Source organism: Dreissena polymorpha, chromosome 7 (assembly GCF_020536995.1).
Source record: "Dreissena polymorpha isolate Duluth1 chromosome 7, UMN_Dpol_1.0, whole genome shotgun sequence".
NCBI classification, from domain to species: domain Eukaryota; kingdom Metazoa; phylum Mollusca; class Bivalvia; order Myida; family Dreissenidae; genus Dreissena; species Dreissena polymorpha.
Window position 1 is genome coordinate 43,942,903 of NC_068361.1, and position 14,631 is coordinate 43,957,533.

At 37.5% G+C, this 14,631-nt stretch overlaps 1 protein-coding gene across 1 annotated transcript in view; it reads left to right on the plus strand.

Moving 5' to 3' along the window:
- The window catches only part of LOC127837919 (deleted in malignant brain tumors 1 protein-like), an 82,787-nt gene that overhangs the window by 41,861 nt on the left and 26,295 nt on the right, over window positions 1–14,631 (plus strand). Inside the window, exons 24-31 of the mRNA XM_052365373.1 lie at window positions 475–631; window positions 1,594–1,775; window positions 2,693–2,849; window positions 5,529–5,698; window positions 9,691–9,847; window positions 10,093–10,262; window positions 10,731–10,884; window positions 14,211–14,386. Coding sequence (XP_052221333.1) covers window positions 475–631; window positions 1,594–1,775; window positions 2,693–2,849; window positions 5,529–5,698; window positions 9,691–9,847; window positions 10,093–10,262; window positions 10,731–10,884; window positions 14,211–14,386 — 1,323 coding nt within the window. The remainder of the gene's footprint in view (window positions 1–474; window positions 632–1,593; window positions 1,776–2,692; window positions 2,850–5,528; window positions 5,699–9,690; window positions 9,848–10,092; window positions 10,263–10,730; window positions 10,885–14,210; window positions 14,387–14,631) is intronic.

Consider the following 14,631-nt stretch of genomic DNA (forward strand, 5'->3'; position numbering starts at 1 on the left):
ATGTGCATAAAGTTTTGTCCCAGATTAGTCCGTAAAGTCCACACAGGTGAGTCAGGTACAACACTTTCTGCCTTCACTGGATTTTTCTTAAGTAGAGACTTCCTTTAAACAAAAAATTGCATAAAAGCAGAAATTCCACCCCAAGTTTGCACTGGACAACACTATGCACATTCATTAAGCCCAGTTTTCCCAGGACAATGTTTGATTGTTGAGATTATGGATAGTTTGCAGATTGTTTGTGTTTTTGAAAAAATGTCATAAAATGTATTAAGTTACAATTCTGTATTGGTTATAATCTGAACCATAATAATTATCATTGTCACTGCAAGACGAAATTTTAAAAAGATAAAACATTTTTCCGTTTTTTTAGATTTGATCCAGGAAAAATAATCGTATGCACTTTACAAGGTAACAAGAGTATTTTAAACTCTTTGAAAAGAATAAATGTATTTTCACAATCCCTATACATTTCAGATTCTGTGCAGAACTTCACTGTGCGGCTGGTGAATGGTCCCAACTCGCTGGAGGGTCGTGTGGAGGTGTCCCTTGGAAGCACGTGGGGAACCGTCTGCGACGATAACTGGAACAATGCAGATGCCCAGGTGGTCTGCCGAATGCTGGGTGCATCCACGTGAGTGAACTGTTCATATATATGAGTCTTGTTGTGGAAAAATTGGGCTTTATGCATGTTCATTAAGTGTTGTCCCAGTTTCAAGCCTGTGTAGTCCGCATATGCCGAAATTAGGAAAGTTTCGTCCCTGACTGCACATGCTAATCTGGTACGACACTTTTTGCACATGCATTAAGCCCAGTTTTGTCAGAATGAGGCTCAAAAAATAAATTATAAGGTTTGTTGCTTAGGCCTTAGATAAAATAATGTTAGTTGCTAATGCGGTGGTTAAATCATATTTGTTGCTGATGCGGTAGATAATATAAATGTTTATTTCTTAGGGGATTGGTAACGTAATATTTGTTGCCTAGACCATATGTTTTTCCTAAGGCCATAGTAATATAAAGTTTGTTGCTTTGATCACAGTAATTAGATATTTAAGCTTAGGCAATGGTAATACAATGTTTGTTGGTTACGCCATAGTAATATGATTAGGTGAGGTCGTAGATAAATTAATGTTTGTTGTATGGGCTATAGATATATTACAGTTAGCTCTTCACAGAGAAATAAAATGTGCCAAGTAGGAACACATTTTATGTTTACCCTTTACTTCTTCACACATCTAGTGAAACCTATCTTTTATGTTTGTTGATAAATGCTGTTATTAATCTGACTGAACAAAGCTGCCAAATACGACCTAAATTTTAAATTGTATTTTATCTTGAAACAAATGATTGAAAAATTATCACTTTGATTTACAGGACACAACATCTGCAGTACAAATATTGCTTACTTTGAGTAACAAATTTGACATGTAGTTAGGTGGCTAGAGAGAGGAAAACCAACATTTTATTTTAAAATACTCAATTAGATTTGCTTCATAAATCAAGCATTACTAGTTTGTGTCTGATATTGAAATGCCTAGAAAATTTCAGTTTTCATAAATCAAGATGGTTCATTGGTCCACATCTTAAATCTTTCAGTGATGGAGCCCTTGCATTCGGAAATGCCAGGTACGGCCAAGGCGTGGGCTCCATTATTTTGGACCAGGTCAACTGCACAGGGACAGAGTCCAACCTGGGACAGTGTGCATCCAATCCGGTCTTGCTGACCAACTGTGTGCACGGGGAGGATGCTGGGGTGAGATGTAGCGGCGGACAGTCAGGTGAGTTATCTCTTACTTTTCAGCCTGCTGTTGGACATTGGGGTTCAATGCGTGTACCAAAAGTGTTGTCTCAGATAAGCCTGTGCAGTCCTCATTGGCGTACCAAAAGTGATGTCTCAGATAAGCCTGTGCAGTCCTCATGGTCTCAGATAAGCCTGTGCAGAAACTTAAACATTTTTGCTTCAAGGAAGTCTCTTCTGAACAAAAGACCAGTTTTGGCGGGAAGTGTTTTCTTTGAGTAGCCTGTGCAAACTGCACAGGCTAATCTGGGTCAACCATTAATGCCTGTAAATAAATCCCAGTCTTGCCAGAAAAGAGCTCATTTATAGGTCAGGTCACAGGAAAGCTGGGATAATTCTTCCTCTTGGAGATATACAATGTAGCCCTTAGCCCCATTTTTGAGGGTGGGTTGGTAATGGGGGATGGTGGTAAAAAAGCTTTAAAAAAATGGGATAACATATTCATTGTAAGGCAAATTAGAAATGGGGTAAAATCAGTGTAAGGGGAGCCAGTAGCCTAATTTGAGGCAATGTTAAGATTTCCTTAGGGCTTAAACTTGTCACACTGAAGGCCAGCGGTCCATGTTCATGGTTAAGGTTGTTTAATGACTACGGGCTCGACATGTTCCCAAGAGGCATTTGGCTGGATTACAGTTGCTTATCAATAAGACACATTCTGTAACAATTTGGCTTTATATTTTTGAATAGTGTCATAACAGATTAGCCTGTGCAATCAGGGAGAAGACTGTCCACTTTGGTGGAATGGTTCGTTTAAATATCAATTTAAGGCTATAAATGTTCTCCTCAAAAGCCTGTGTGGACTGCACAGGCTAATCTGGGACGACATTCTACGCACATGCATTAAGCTCAGTTTTCCCCAAACAAGGCTTAATTGTATTACATTATTTGCTGGTTCAGGCCTGGTGACCCAGTTACAAGTGAGACTGGTTGGCGGAACAAATTCACGGGAAGGGCGTGTAGAGATCCTGTACAACGGCACATGGGGTACAGTCTGTGACGATAACTTTAACAACAATGCTGCTCAGGTCGTCTGTTCAATGGTTGGGCTATCAGGGTGAGTTAAACTGATGGTATTCTTAGTTCAAACTGATTTATATTACACATGTAGCTTGTTTGCATTAAAAGCCTAAGGGTCATTGACAGGCTCTCCAGTTTATTTCTTGGGTAGAACTAGTACTTGGTGTTTGTGTGTGGCGATCTCAAGAATGATTCTACAGCAGGTATCAAACCCATGACCTCCAGGTTGCTAGGTGAACTCCATGTCCACTTCACCATGGAAACTGAAATTTTCTTGAGAGGCAACACTCACTGTTGCATAAGAAAAGATTGCAAAAAGGCTACTTTGCTGACGACTTTCTTGCAAATTTGAATAATTTGATTGGCAAGATGTCTTTGAGAAACAATAAATTGTTATAATTACAATTTAGAACTTATTGGTTGTTGCACTAAGAAAATACAAAATAAGTCATGATATGAAAGTAATATAAAAATTATGTCTCAACATCTCAATGGCTAATGTCCATTTTTATCGATATCTGGATAGTATTGGGATATAACTTTGGAATATCCAGATAGAAGTCTGGTTTCTGTTAACACTCAATATGATAACTGAAGTAGCCTTGTGCATGCAAGTCTGTGAGGTGTTTGAAGGTATCTGATTTTCACAACATAATTTGTGAGATTTGAAAGTGCATAGTATTCTACAAACTGTTTTACATTAATGTATTGAAATGGTTTTATCTTGGTTGATTTTCTTCCAAAATCTGTTTAATCTTTTTTATGTTCTTCAAAGAGCTGTTTTTTCTTAGTTCTATATTAATTATGGGTTATTAGACGTTTCACTGTACAATACGGAGCTATATTTGGACGAGCACACAGTTTGACGTCATATTGGACGAGCCGTTAGGCGAGTCCAATATGACTTCAAACTGTGTGCGAGTCCAAATATATCACGTATTGTACAGTTTAAACGTCTAATAAGCTTTTTATTCTATATCACTTTCTTCAGCTCTTTGTTTCATTTTAATTTTGATTTTAAAATGCTTTAATTGCATCTATGCTATTTTCAAGACAAGCGCCCGAGTCGATTATAGTACATTCGGATACTTTTTCTCGGTAACGGCTTTTATCGTTATCAAACAATTGCTTAGTGCAGTTGTACTCAACTGTCCAATATGGAAAAAATACAGACTTTTTGGATCCGATACCGGAATATATTGGACGGTCACGTGGTACATATGAAGAATGCCGATTGGATGAATTTATTGGATATAGAATAATTGATTGTATTTTTAAACTGTTTGTCTTCCAAAACTGTTATCCTTTGTTTATTGTCTTATATGAACTGTTTTATCCTAGTTCTTTGTCTTTTTATGCTCTCCCAAAAATTTTTGCGGGGAGCATATTGTCGCCGCTTCGTCTGTCCGTGCGTGTGTCAGTCCGTGCACAGTTTTTGTCCGGGCTATGTCTCCGCAATTAATGACGGGAATTCAATTAAACTTTATGGGAAGCTTCACTACCAAGAGGAGATGTGCATATTATCAGCCGGTTCTGGTCCGATGATTTTTGACAGAGTTATGGCTCTTTGAAATTTTCTATAAACTGTACATACTGTAATTACTCTTTGTTTTCGGACACTTAAAAATAATTTATTTATTTTGTGTCCGAAAACTTTGATACGAAAAATACTCACAAAATACAGGTGTCCGAAAACTTAGAGTAGAAAATTGAAGTGTCCGAAAATAGCGTCAATTGTATCAACGAATACCGGTAATAGCACGCGCTGGTAAAATACCATGCCGTATAGTATAAATTACAGTTATATATGTTTGCACTGCATTTTAAATAATTTTAAATGCTTAATTTATTTGACAGAAAGTTACTACAAGGTTGTTGTTTGACCAATGAGTTCAAAGATGAGCATTTGATGTATCGATACTCGCTAGTATGAACCTGTATTAACACAATAAAGAGCAAACTATGACTTCTTTGTTTGCTCATTTCTGATAGTTGTTGACTTACACCTTCCATTGTTCATAAAACTTGCAATATGGTGCATCACACTTTGAAGCGTTTAGTATTTGTCACAGTTATTTTACTGAGAAGGGGTAGTACCATTGCGGTAGATAATTGAACTGTTAATTGGCACTACCCCTGGTAATTGTCATTATAACGCTTATGCTATTGGGCGAAACCATTATTTAATACTGGTTTACAAGGTTATTTACCCAATAACGCAAATGTAATGGTCTGTTGCCCTCAGGCATGCACCTGCCATGTTTTATGATGTTAATCTGGTTGTAAAACCCCATGATCGAGGAGTCGTTAGGTATCAAAAACATGACCGAAATTTGGTAAAAAAGCGCTGTAAAATATACTGTCCGAAAACTACCCCCCAGCTACTGACTGGAATTAAATAAAGCTTTATGGGAACCTTAACTACCTTGAGGAGATGCGCGTATTATTTGTGGGTTCTGGTTAGATGATTTATTTAGAGAGTTATGGCCCTTTGAAATTTTTAAGTTGCTAAACCATCCATCGTATTATTTTGTCCAAAGTTATGCCCCTCAAGATGTTTCCTTTTATCTGAATATATAGTGCAATATTGTGACCAAAAAAAACTTTGGGGAGCATCACCCGTCTCCGACGGTTCCTTGTTTATTTTTTTTTTATTGTTTTATAAAAATGGTTGTATATTTATTTATTGTCTTCTAAAAACTGTTTTTCAATGCAGCACCAATGCCCGAGCAAGAAGTGGGGGATTTTTTAGACCTGGAAATGGGACCATCTGGTTGGATGATGTAAATTGCCTTGGTAACGAGACATCATTGGCCTTGTGTGGACATCGTGACTGGGGGACAAACAACTGCGGCCACACAGAAGATGCAGGAGTGGTGTGCGGAGGTATTGAAATTGTTGTAAGAGTGTGTGTGTATTTTTAGTCCCCTACCGTTGAAACCGGAGGGTACTTATGGTTTGCACTCTGTATGTCTGTCAGTCAGTATGTCACACTTTTCTGGATCCTGCGATAACTTTAAAAGTTCTTCATATTTTTTCATGGAACTTGAAACATGGACAGATGGCAATATGAAAATCATTTCATTTTGTTCCTACATCAAGAGTTCTGGTTGCTATGGCAACAAATAGACTAGAAATATTGCTGAAAATGGTGGATCCTGCGATAACTTTAAAAGCTCTTTATATTTTTTCATGAAACTTTAAACATGGACTAATGGCAATGTGGAGATTATGCAAGTCATTTAATTTTGTTCGTAGGTAAAGAATTCTGGTTGCTATGGCAACAAAATGACTAGAAATATTGCTGAAAATGGTTGAAAAATTTCACTGGTAGGGTACTTTTATTGCTTGGCAATAGTCTTGTTAAATTTATGAGGTCATTTATTGCCTGAAGCGGCATAATGTGTGCCTTGTGTATGCTGCAGCATTCCTACCTAATCAACTTACTAGTTTCAGGAATGATAGGAAAAAATGTGAATTGTTGCTAAATTTTCAAGCTATTTCTAGCTGGAACTTGAAGATTTTCAATTTCGGTGCAGTCTTTCGTGGTGGGGGGAAGCCGTCGTACCTGGAGGAAACATTTGCTACCTGGTATAGTGACCATGAACAAAACTCACATTCTTCCAGGAACGGGAGATTGAACATGAGTCAGGGTTGTCATTATGATTGAAAACAAAGGATTATTTTGGAAAAGTAACCGATTCGGCCGGGGGTCAATGGGGCCGCCTAGGCCCCCTTGTAGGTCCAGGGCAAGGCCCTGGTAGGGAGGTCAGGTTGGCAAAGCCCCCCCTACCGAAAACGAATTCTAGACATTTTAGGGACAAAATACTGCTAGTCTCAGAGCATAAAAAGTTAAAATAAGGTCTAAAAAGAATAGAAAATTTTAAGATTTTCACATTTTTAGTAAACTGTACAATGTAAAAACATATAATATTGATAGATCTTTGCATGTTCCAATTCTATCCATTACCCAATAATCCAGTATTATTACAATTTCTTTTTTTCAAAACCAAATTACGACCAATTTTGAAGATGAATGCTATTTAACGCAAGTGCATATACAAATTGAATTGTGGGATTGGGGAATTCCCATTGAACATGCGTGAATCACGTGACGCGATTTGAGAGCATTGAGAACCTTTTATATTTAGTAATTACGACAAGTCAACCACTCAATCTAAACTGTTACATGTACGGTACCTGCTTTCAGAAAAGTTTGCGAAAGTGAAAGTGAATTTCTGAGAATAAAAACGCGCTTTTCTTTAAATTTTACCGAGAACTTTTCATTCCAGATGGTAATATAACTTCAGGTCATTCATGCATGTAGACCTACATGTATATGTATGCATAGTTTGGCAATCTCAAAACACGTTATTTACCTGCTTATTACATTATGTGTTATGACCATTTGTATAACAAAATGCATTATTTAATTGAAGTATTTTCAAATGCGTATAATTAAATGTGTTATCCAAAATCATTTGCAGATTTCATTATTCATGGAAAATTAAGAAAATTCTAAAACAGAGACACATTTCTTGTGTTTTTCATGTACAGATGAAAATCAAGCCAAAGTTAGGCTTCATGTATAACATCACGTCATTCTTCCTTGGATAAAGCGTGGACTTTAATATTTAAATGCTGAATACAACTTTGTAGCGCAGAGGTCGCTAGTATCTTTTATTTTGGTAGAAATTTGAAGAGCATTTTTTAAGATGTGGAAACCTTTTCTCTAACTTAAAAAACTAGTTAATTACGCACTACAGTGCAACATTCGTTGAGATACGGCCAGTAATAATCTGTGAAATGTACAGCTATTTGATACAATTTCACGTGGGGTTGGCGTGTATTCGGCTGCCTGAGCGCTGAATGGTTGATGTGCTTGCCAAGAAGAATTTGATTGACAGCTGGAAAAATCAATATTGGCCACTCGCTTAGAAATTCATTGAAAACAGTAGCTCTTAGGCGGAGTTAATGGACTGACTGAATGACCGGGCGTCGCTCTACTATAGTACAGTTATTCCTCGTCAATTATTGTTGGTTTGCATGATCAAAACTTCCAATTGCAATTTTAAAGATTCGGGAAAAACAACAGATATTCTGGCAATTTTAACCGATGAAATTGATCGGCAATCAGTTAATAATGACAACCCTGATGAGTCGCCTTGTTGAGAAGCGTGTGTTCCAACCACTGCGCTAATGTGAAAGCCCAAATAGTTGTAGCAACTTGTTCATACATTTGTATACCATTTCAGGGAAGGGTATATTGTAGTCTTTCTGTCAGACGTTTGGTCATTTTCTGTGCATTCCAGCTGTGTTTTCCATAAAGTGTAAAGATTTTGCTATGTGGGAGTAGTGGACCTGGAACTAGATGGAAGGACCGATCTTTTTTATGTTATTTTAACCCATTTATGCCTAGTGGACTCTCCCATCCTTCTAAATTGGATCAATTTATTTCCAAACTTAGGGCTGTCTAGTATAATTATTTTTATATTTAGAATTTTTTATTCAGAAATTCCTTTAAGCAAACAGCGTTGACCCTGATGAGACGCAGCATCATGCAGCGTCTTATTTTGGTCTACCCTGTTTGCCAAGGCCTTTTTTCTAGACACTAGGCATAAATGGGTAAATTTATAAAATGTTGCTGATTTTGATTTGGATTGAACATGTTCATTATTAATCACAGAAAGAAAAGTACACAAGTCCGTGCACACTTTTTGTCCGGGCTATTTCTCAGCAATTAATAACTTGAATTCAATGAAACTTTATGGGAAGCTTCACTTCCAAGAGGAGATGTGCATATTATCAGCCAGTTTTGGTCGGATGATTTTTCACAGAGTTATGGCCCTTTGAAATTTTCCATTACCTGTACATATAGTGCAATTCTTGTCCGGGCTATTTCTCAGCAACTAATGACCGGAATTCAATGAAACTTTATGGAAAGCTTTACTACCAAGAGGACATGTGCATATTATCAGCCGGTTCTCGTCGGATGATTTTTTACAGACTAATGGCCTTTTGTAATTTTCCATTAACTGCATTAACTGTACATATAGCGCAATTCTTGTCCAGGCCATTTCCAGCAACTAATGACTGGAATTCAATGAAACTTAATGGGAAGCTTCACTACCAAGAGGAGATGTGCATATTAGCAGCCAGTTCTCGTCAGATGATTTTTCACAGAGTTATGGCCCTTTGAAATTTACCATTGTACATATAGTGTAATTCTTGTCCGGGCTATTTCTCAGCAACTTATTACGGGAATTCAATTAAACTTTATGGGAAGCTTTACTACCAAGAGGAGATGTGCAATTATCAGCAGGCAATGGTCGGATGATTTTTCACAGAGTTATGGCCCTTTGAAATTTTCTATAAACTGTACATATAGTGCAATTCTTTTCCGGATTATTTCTCCCCAACTACTGACTGGAATTCATTGAAGCTTTATGGGAAGCTTAACTACCTTAAGGAGATTCGCATGTTATTTGTGGGTTCTGGTTAGATGATTTATTTAGAGAGTTATGGCCCTTTGAAATTTTTAAGTTGCTAAACCATCCATCGTATTATTTTGTCCAAAGTTATGCCCCTCAAGACGTTTCCTTTTATCTGAATATATAGTGCAATATTGTGACAAAAAAAAACTTTGGGGAGCATCACCCGTCTCTGACGGTTTCGTGTACTTAACAGACTTTCTTAGAAAATCCGAAACTACTTTCAAAACAATAGGCTTCACCAGGTTTTTTGCACAATTGCCTACTTTTATTTTTCTTCATTGTCTATACAAAACAAGTCGTCGTTTTATGGTGAAATTAAAAGTCTCCAACTGCAAGGAATTTTAGTTGGCTTTACTTACAAGATGTTTGCTTAATTTATTGCAGGGTCCGTCACAATAAGCCCAGTACGTCTTCGCAATGGTACAACAATATCAGAGGGACGAGTTGAAATATTCTACAATGGCACATGGGGAACAATTTGTGACGATAACGTGGACCGAAACTTCGCCGTTGTCATCTGCAGGCAACTGGGTTTTCAAACGTAATGACCAATTTCTGCACATTTTGTTCCCATGAGATTTTGACGTTATATTAAATGAGTACAACTAAAAATGTAGGTTTATGCAATTTAATTATGCTTCTTCTAAAAAGTTGTGCCATTGTTAATTTGCCATACAATCTTTTATATGAAGAGTTCTGAACCATAGCATAACAATTGCAATGTGCTACTTCTTGGTTGTTGTTTTTTTGTATTTACTTTTAACAGTCTTCATAATTTCTTCAAAGGACAAATGTAGCCCTGAGAAAGGAGGCATTCTTTGGCCCTGGATCAGGTCAGATCTGGTTGGACGATGTAAGTTGCCGTGGCGATGAGGTCTCTGTGGATTCTTGTACAGCGAATGCCTGGAGCATCAACAACTGTGGTCATAATGAGGATGTTGGGGTCGTATGCAATGGTGAGTAACTGGTGTAGAATGGAACGGTTTCTCACCCCCATCCAAGGGTAGAGGCTAAAAGTTGGGGGAGGGGAGGGGTGGGTGTGTTTTTCCTGGTTAAATGTTATAAGTTTGTGGCGCCCACAACTTCCAAATTTCTCTTGGGATTAAATTAAAACTAAAAATGTGTTGTAATATTTTTTTACCAAAATATGATAATTATATAATGAGCTAATATAATGAGCTGTCAATAAAAGGTTTAACATGTTGATGTCTATCGTAAATATTAAATTAGTAGTGTTTGCACGGGTGTATAAAAAACGTAAAAAAATGTTTTGTAACAAAGATTGTAGTGTATTGAAATATAGCACTTTCACATAATTGGAATCTTATTTGTTTCCAGTATTGAGTGTCAAACTGGTGTATGTTCTTAATATTTCAATATGAGGTACATCAGTTTCACTATCAAACCTTTTACTCATGTTACAGCTCCAACTGTTCAGGTGAGACTCGCTAATGGTGGTGTGTCGCCTAACCAAGGTAGGGTTGAATTGTTCTACAACAACACCTGGGGCACAGTGTGTGATGATAGCTTTGATGCAAACGCTGCTGGAGTGGTGTGTAGCCAGTTAGGCTTCTCAAGGTATGCTTATGCCTGTGAGCATGCATGGATTTAGTATTTCTATAGTTTATTGAAACAATGGTCAACAACTTAAACCAACATTATTACTCAAAATCAACGATTATCAGTGTTTTTTTTTGGCCCGTTTTTATAGCCAAAATACGGCTATGTTCCCAATCCCAAAAAGTATACTTTTTTCCCAAAATGTGGTAAAAAATTCCCAATTTCCAATAAAAAAAATATATATTTTTTTATTATTTTTTTTTAAAGAAGTGTCTTATGCGTATTTTATCTCAATTTTAATTCAGTTACATTTAACAAAGTATTGTCTGATTTTGTTCTTTTAATTTGAATGATTATAAAGAGTTATATCAAATTTAGTATTTCCCTGATCAGTGGCCATTTCGTGTGAAAAAAAAGGCTAATTAATTTATTTTCCCAATTTCATGAAAACACCGATAAAATTCCCAATTCCAAAGCCATGGGCTATCTTCCCAAAAAGTGGAGAAAAAACCCTGATTATTGGGAGTGAGCTTGTCTGCCGGTCTGTCGGTCTGTCTGTCGGTTGGTTTGTATTAAGTGTCCGCTCTTTAATTCAAGTTGTTTTCATCCGATCTTTACCAAACTTGGTCAGATGTTGTATCTAGATGATGTCTAGGTCAAGTTCAAATATGGGTCATGCCGGGTCAAAAACTAGGTCACAGGGTCACTTAGTGCGTTTTAAATATTGAGCATGGTGTCCGCTGTTTTTTGTGATGACAACTGATGCAAAATATTCTTTGTCAATGCGGCATGTGGTAGTATACGTCAGGTCTGTGACAAAGCTCTAGTTTCACAACATATTTCATAGAATTAAGATAACCCATACAAAAGCAGTGTTCCTTACAGCAATAGTTAAAATGTCAACGCTAGATGTGGTCTTGTAACATAGATTAAACGAGATACAACAGATGCTCGTTTTTTATTTTTTGTGCGACAATATATTCCATGTTTATTTCCTGCCACAATATCGAAACATTTACGAGCGAATGCGAGACGGCTTCGAGCCTCGTCAGAAGAACAATGTCTTCATGAGGACTACGTAATGCTTCCGAAGCTGCCCGCGAAGTCAATCTTGCGTTCACTCGGATATTGTAGCAGGAAATTGACATGTAGTATATTGTTACAAACAAAAATAAAAGCAAGCATTTTGTACCGCCTTAAATCTAGGTTACCAGACTAAATTATTGTGTTTAAATTTTTGCTATTGCTATCTTGGAACATTGATGTTTTATGTGTTAACTTTATGCAATGAAATATTGTACAAAATATTTGTTGATTTTGAGTTTTTATGGGCTTTTAATATTTATGCATTGGATATAAAGGCCCAGTTTCACTATGATGCCGGTGGATCCCCGGTGCGTTCGTGATCTGGCCTCTACTGGGATAAACCGTGGGGGGGGGGGGGGGGGGGGGGCAACTGGGATGAACTGGGGATGACTGGGAACAACCGGGAAAGTATTCAAATGTTTAATACCTTTGGGATGGACCAGGAGTCAACGGAAAGGACCGGCAAAGACCAGCGCAGCACCAGGAACAACCGGGACGGCATCGGGATGGCACCTTAGCTCCACCAGGACCCATAAGACCTTGGAAGAGCTATCGCAATGCCGCGGTTGTTGCAGGTGGTGCCCCGGTTGAGCCCCGGTGAATGCCGGCAGAGTCCTGGTATAGCTAAGGTGCATCTGTAAACTGGCGCTCTGTTGCGACGCCACAGGCATTCACCGGGGCTCCGCCTGGGCAATACTGGCAACGACCGGGGTTAAACCAGGGCGTTGCCATAACTCTGCCGGAGCTTCACTGTAATAAGCTGTAGCTAGTCCGGGGTTGACCGGGACTCTTCCAGGTTGTTGACTGGCTCCAACCGGAGCGGCAACAGAAATAGTGTGACCGCATTAAAACAACTTCTATGCATCATCGCGATTCTGGCGAATCGACTGGCGTTAGCAAACAGGGATGGACAGGGTCTCTACCGGCAATAGTGAGACTTGGGCTTAATAGTTGTTTGGGCATTATTCATAATTTGATATATCTGGTCTTTAATCAATAAAAATATTGTATGATTCCCTCATATCAAGCGGCTCCTGGTATTACTAAGTTTGATTAGTAATTAAAAAAAAAGAGGCTTACGTCACATGCATGCGCTCCGAGTATTTTGGTTTTGCTTACATTACCTAGATTGAATATTAATACAAACAAACCATTTAAATGAGGTCAAAGAAGGTATTATTGCATTTCAAAATCTCACTTCAACTACATGTGTAAAATAATTTAAATCCATATTCCATACTATATATTCATCCTCTTCATTAAAAATCCACATAAGCGGCCAAGAGATGCACTTAGACGACTGCGCTTGTGTAAACACATTCTTTGAATTATTAACAACATTCACTTTCACCTGATTCTAAAAAAATGTTCTATGAAAAATTATAGATCTAGCATAAAATCTGAGCGTGTACATCACATCAGACTATATACACACGTTCAGTCGGAATAACTCCGTCCCCATTGGAAATATATGCCAAAATTAATTTGAAAAAAAAAGGCGAATTATTGTGTTCATGAAATTCTTGAGCACTTTTAAGTGGCTTTGTTGCTCAAAAGAAGAATGACCGATACAAAAGAAACTTGTTAAATTGTCAGTAGGAGTAATACAAAAGTTGAATAACCATTTAAAGTTGAATAAAATATGTTCAGTTGATAACAAAATGAAGTTTTGTTGAGCTAATGCCTATTGCAATTGAGTATTCTCCCTTTTCTGTGTTACTGCGTGATACGAGGTAAACACGCGCATAGTGGTGTTTTTGCAGGTGTGTACCAATATATTTACGTGGTTAAACACGCTGTTAATAAACAATTTTTACATGGCTTTAATGGGAATGAAAATAATGTTTGAAGTTATATTGTTTATTGCTGAATTGTTTGCATTAATTTAGAAATTCTTGTACTCCTTTCCTTAACCCCTCGAAACGTAGTTACCGGAGGATATATTTTTGGAAGGTATAAAATGCTTGAAACAATACATTGATTTGAAATGTGTTCATTCTATCCATGTATATTATATATTGAATTTTAAGAAAACGTGAATGAGGATATTCATTCATTTTAACGAGTTAAATCATCTAAAAGTTAAGTTTACAGGACACCAAGAGTCTTCTTGTATCTGCAGCATCTAGCTGTATTATTATAATGTTTTTATTCCCATCCCTTACATCTACTAGAAAATTAAAGTTTGCACTCCACACTTTGCTATGTGTGACACATACAGTTTGTTCTAAATTAATTGCTTGTCGTAACGTTCATAGAGACAGAGCCCAGGTGGCGGCCACAGGACAGTTTGGTCAGGGTGCAGGACCGATACTCCTGGACGACCTTCACTGTCTTGGAGCGGAGACCAACCTACTTCAGTGTGATGCTAAGCCCTGGTACCAGAACAACTGTGCCCACAGTGAGGATGTCGGCGTCATTTGCTCTAATTCAGGTAAGCAGAAATAGAGAGCTAACTGGGTGATTATAAACACTGTAAGACATGAAATAGCATTATCCTTCAGTTCTGATATTACCAGATATTATGATACATAGTGTGCAGCCTTTTTCATGTTAATTTTTTTGACAAAAGAAATGGACATAATTATGTGACTTATATTATATATTAAACATGTTATATTGTCACCATAAGCCAGGTACATATTATTGAAACATGTGGTGTAGTATCGAAACCTTCAA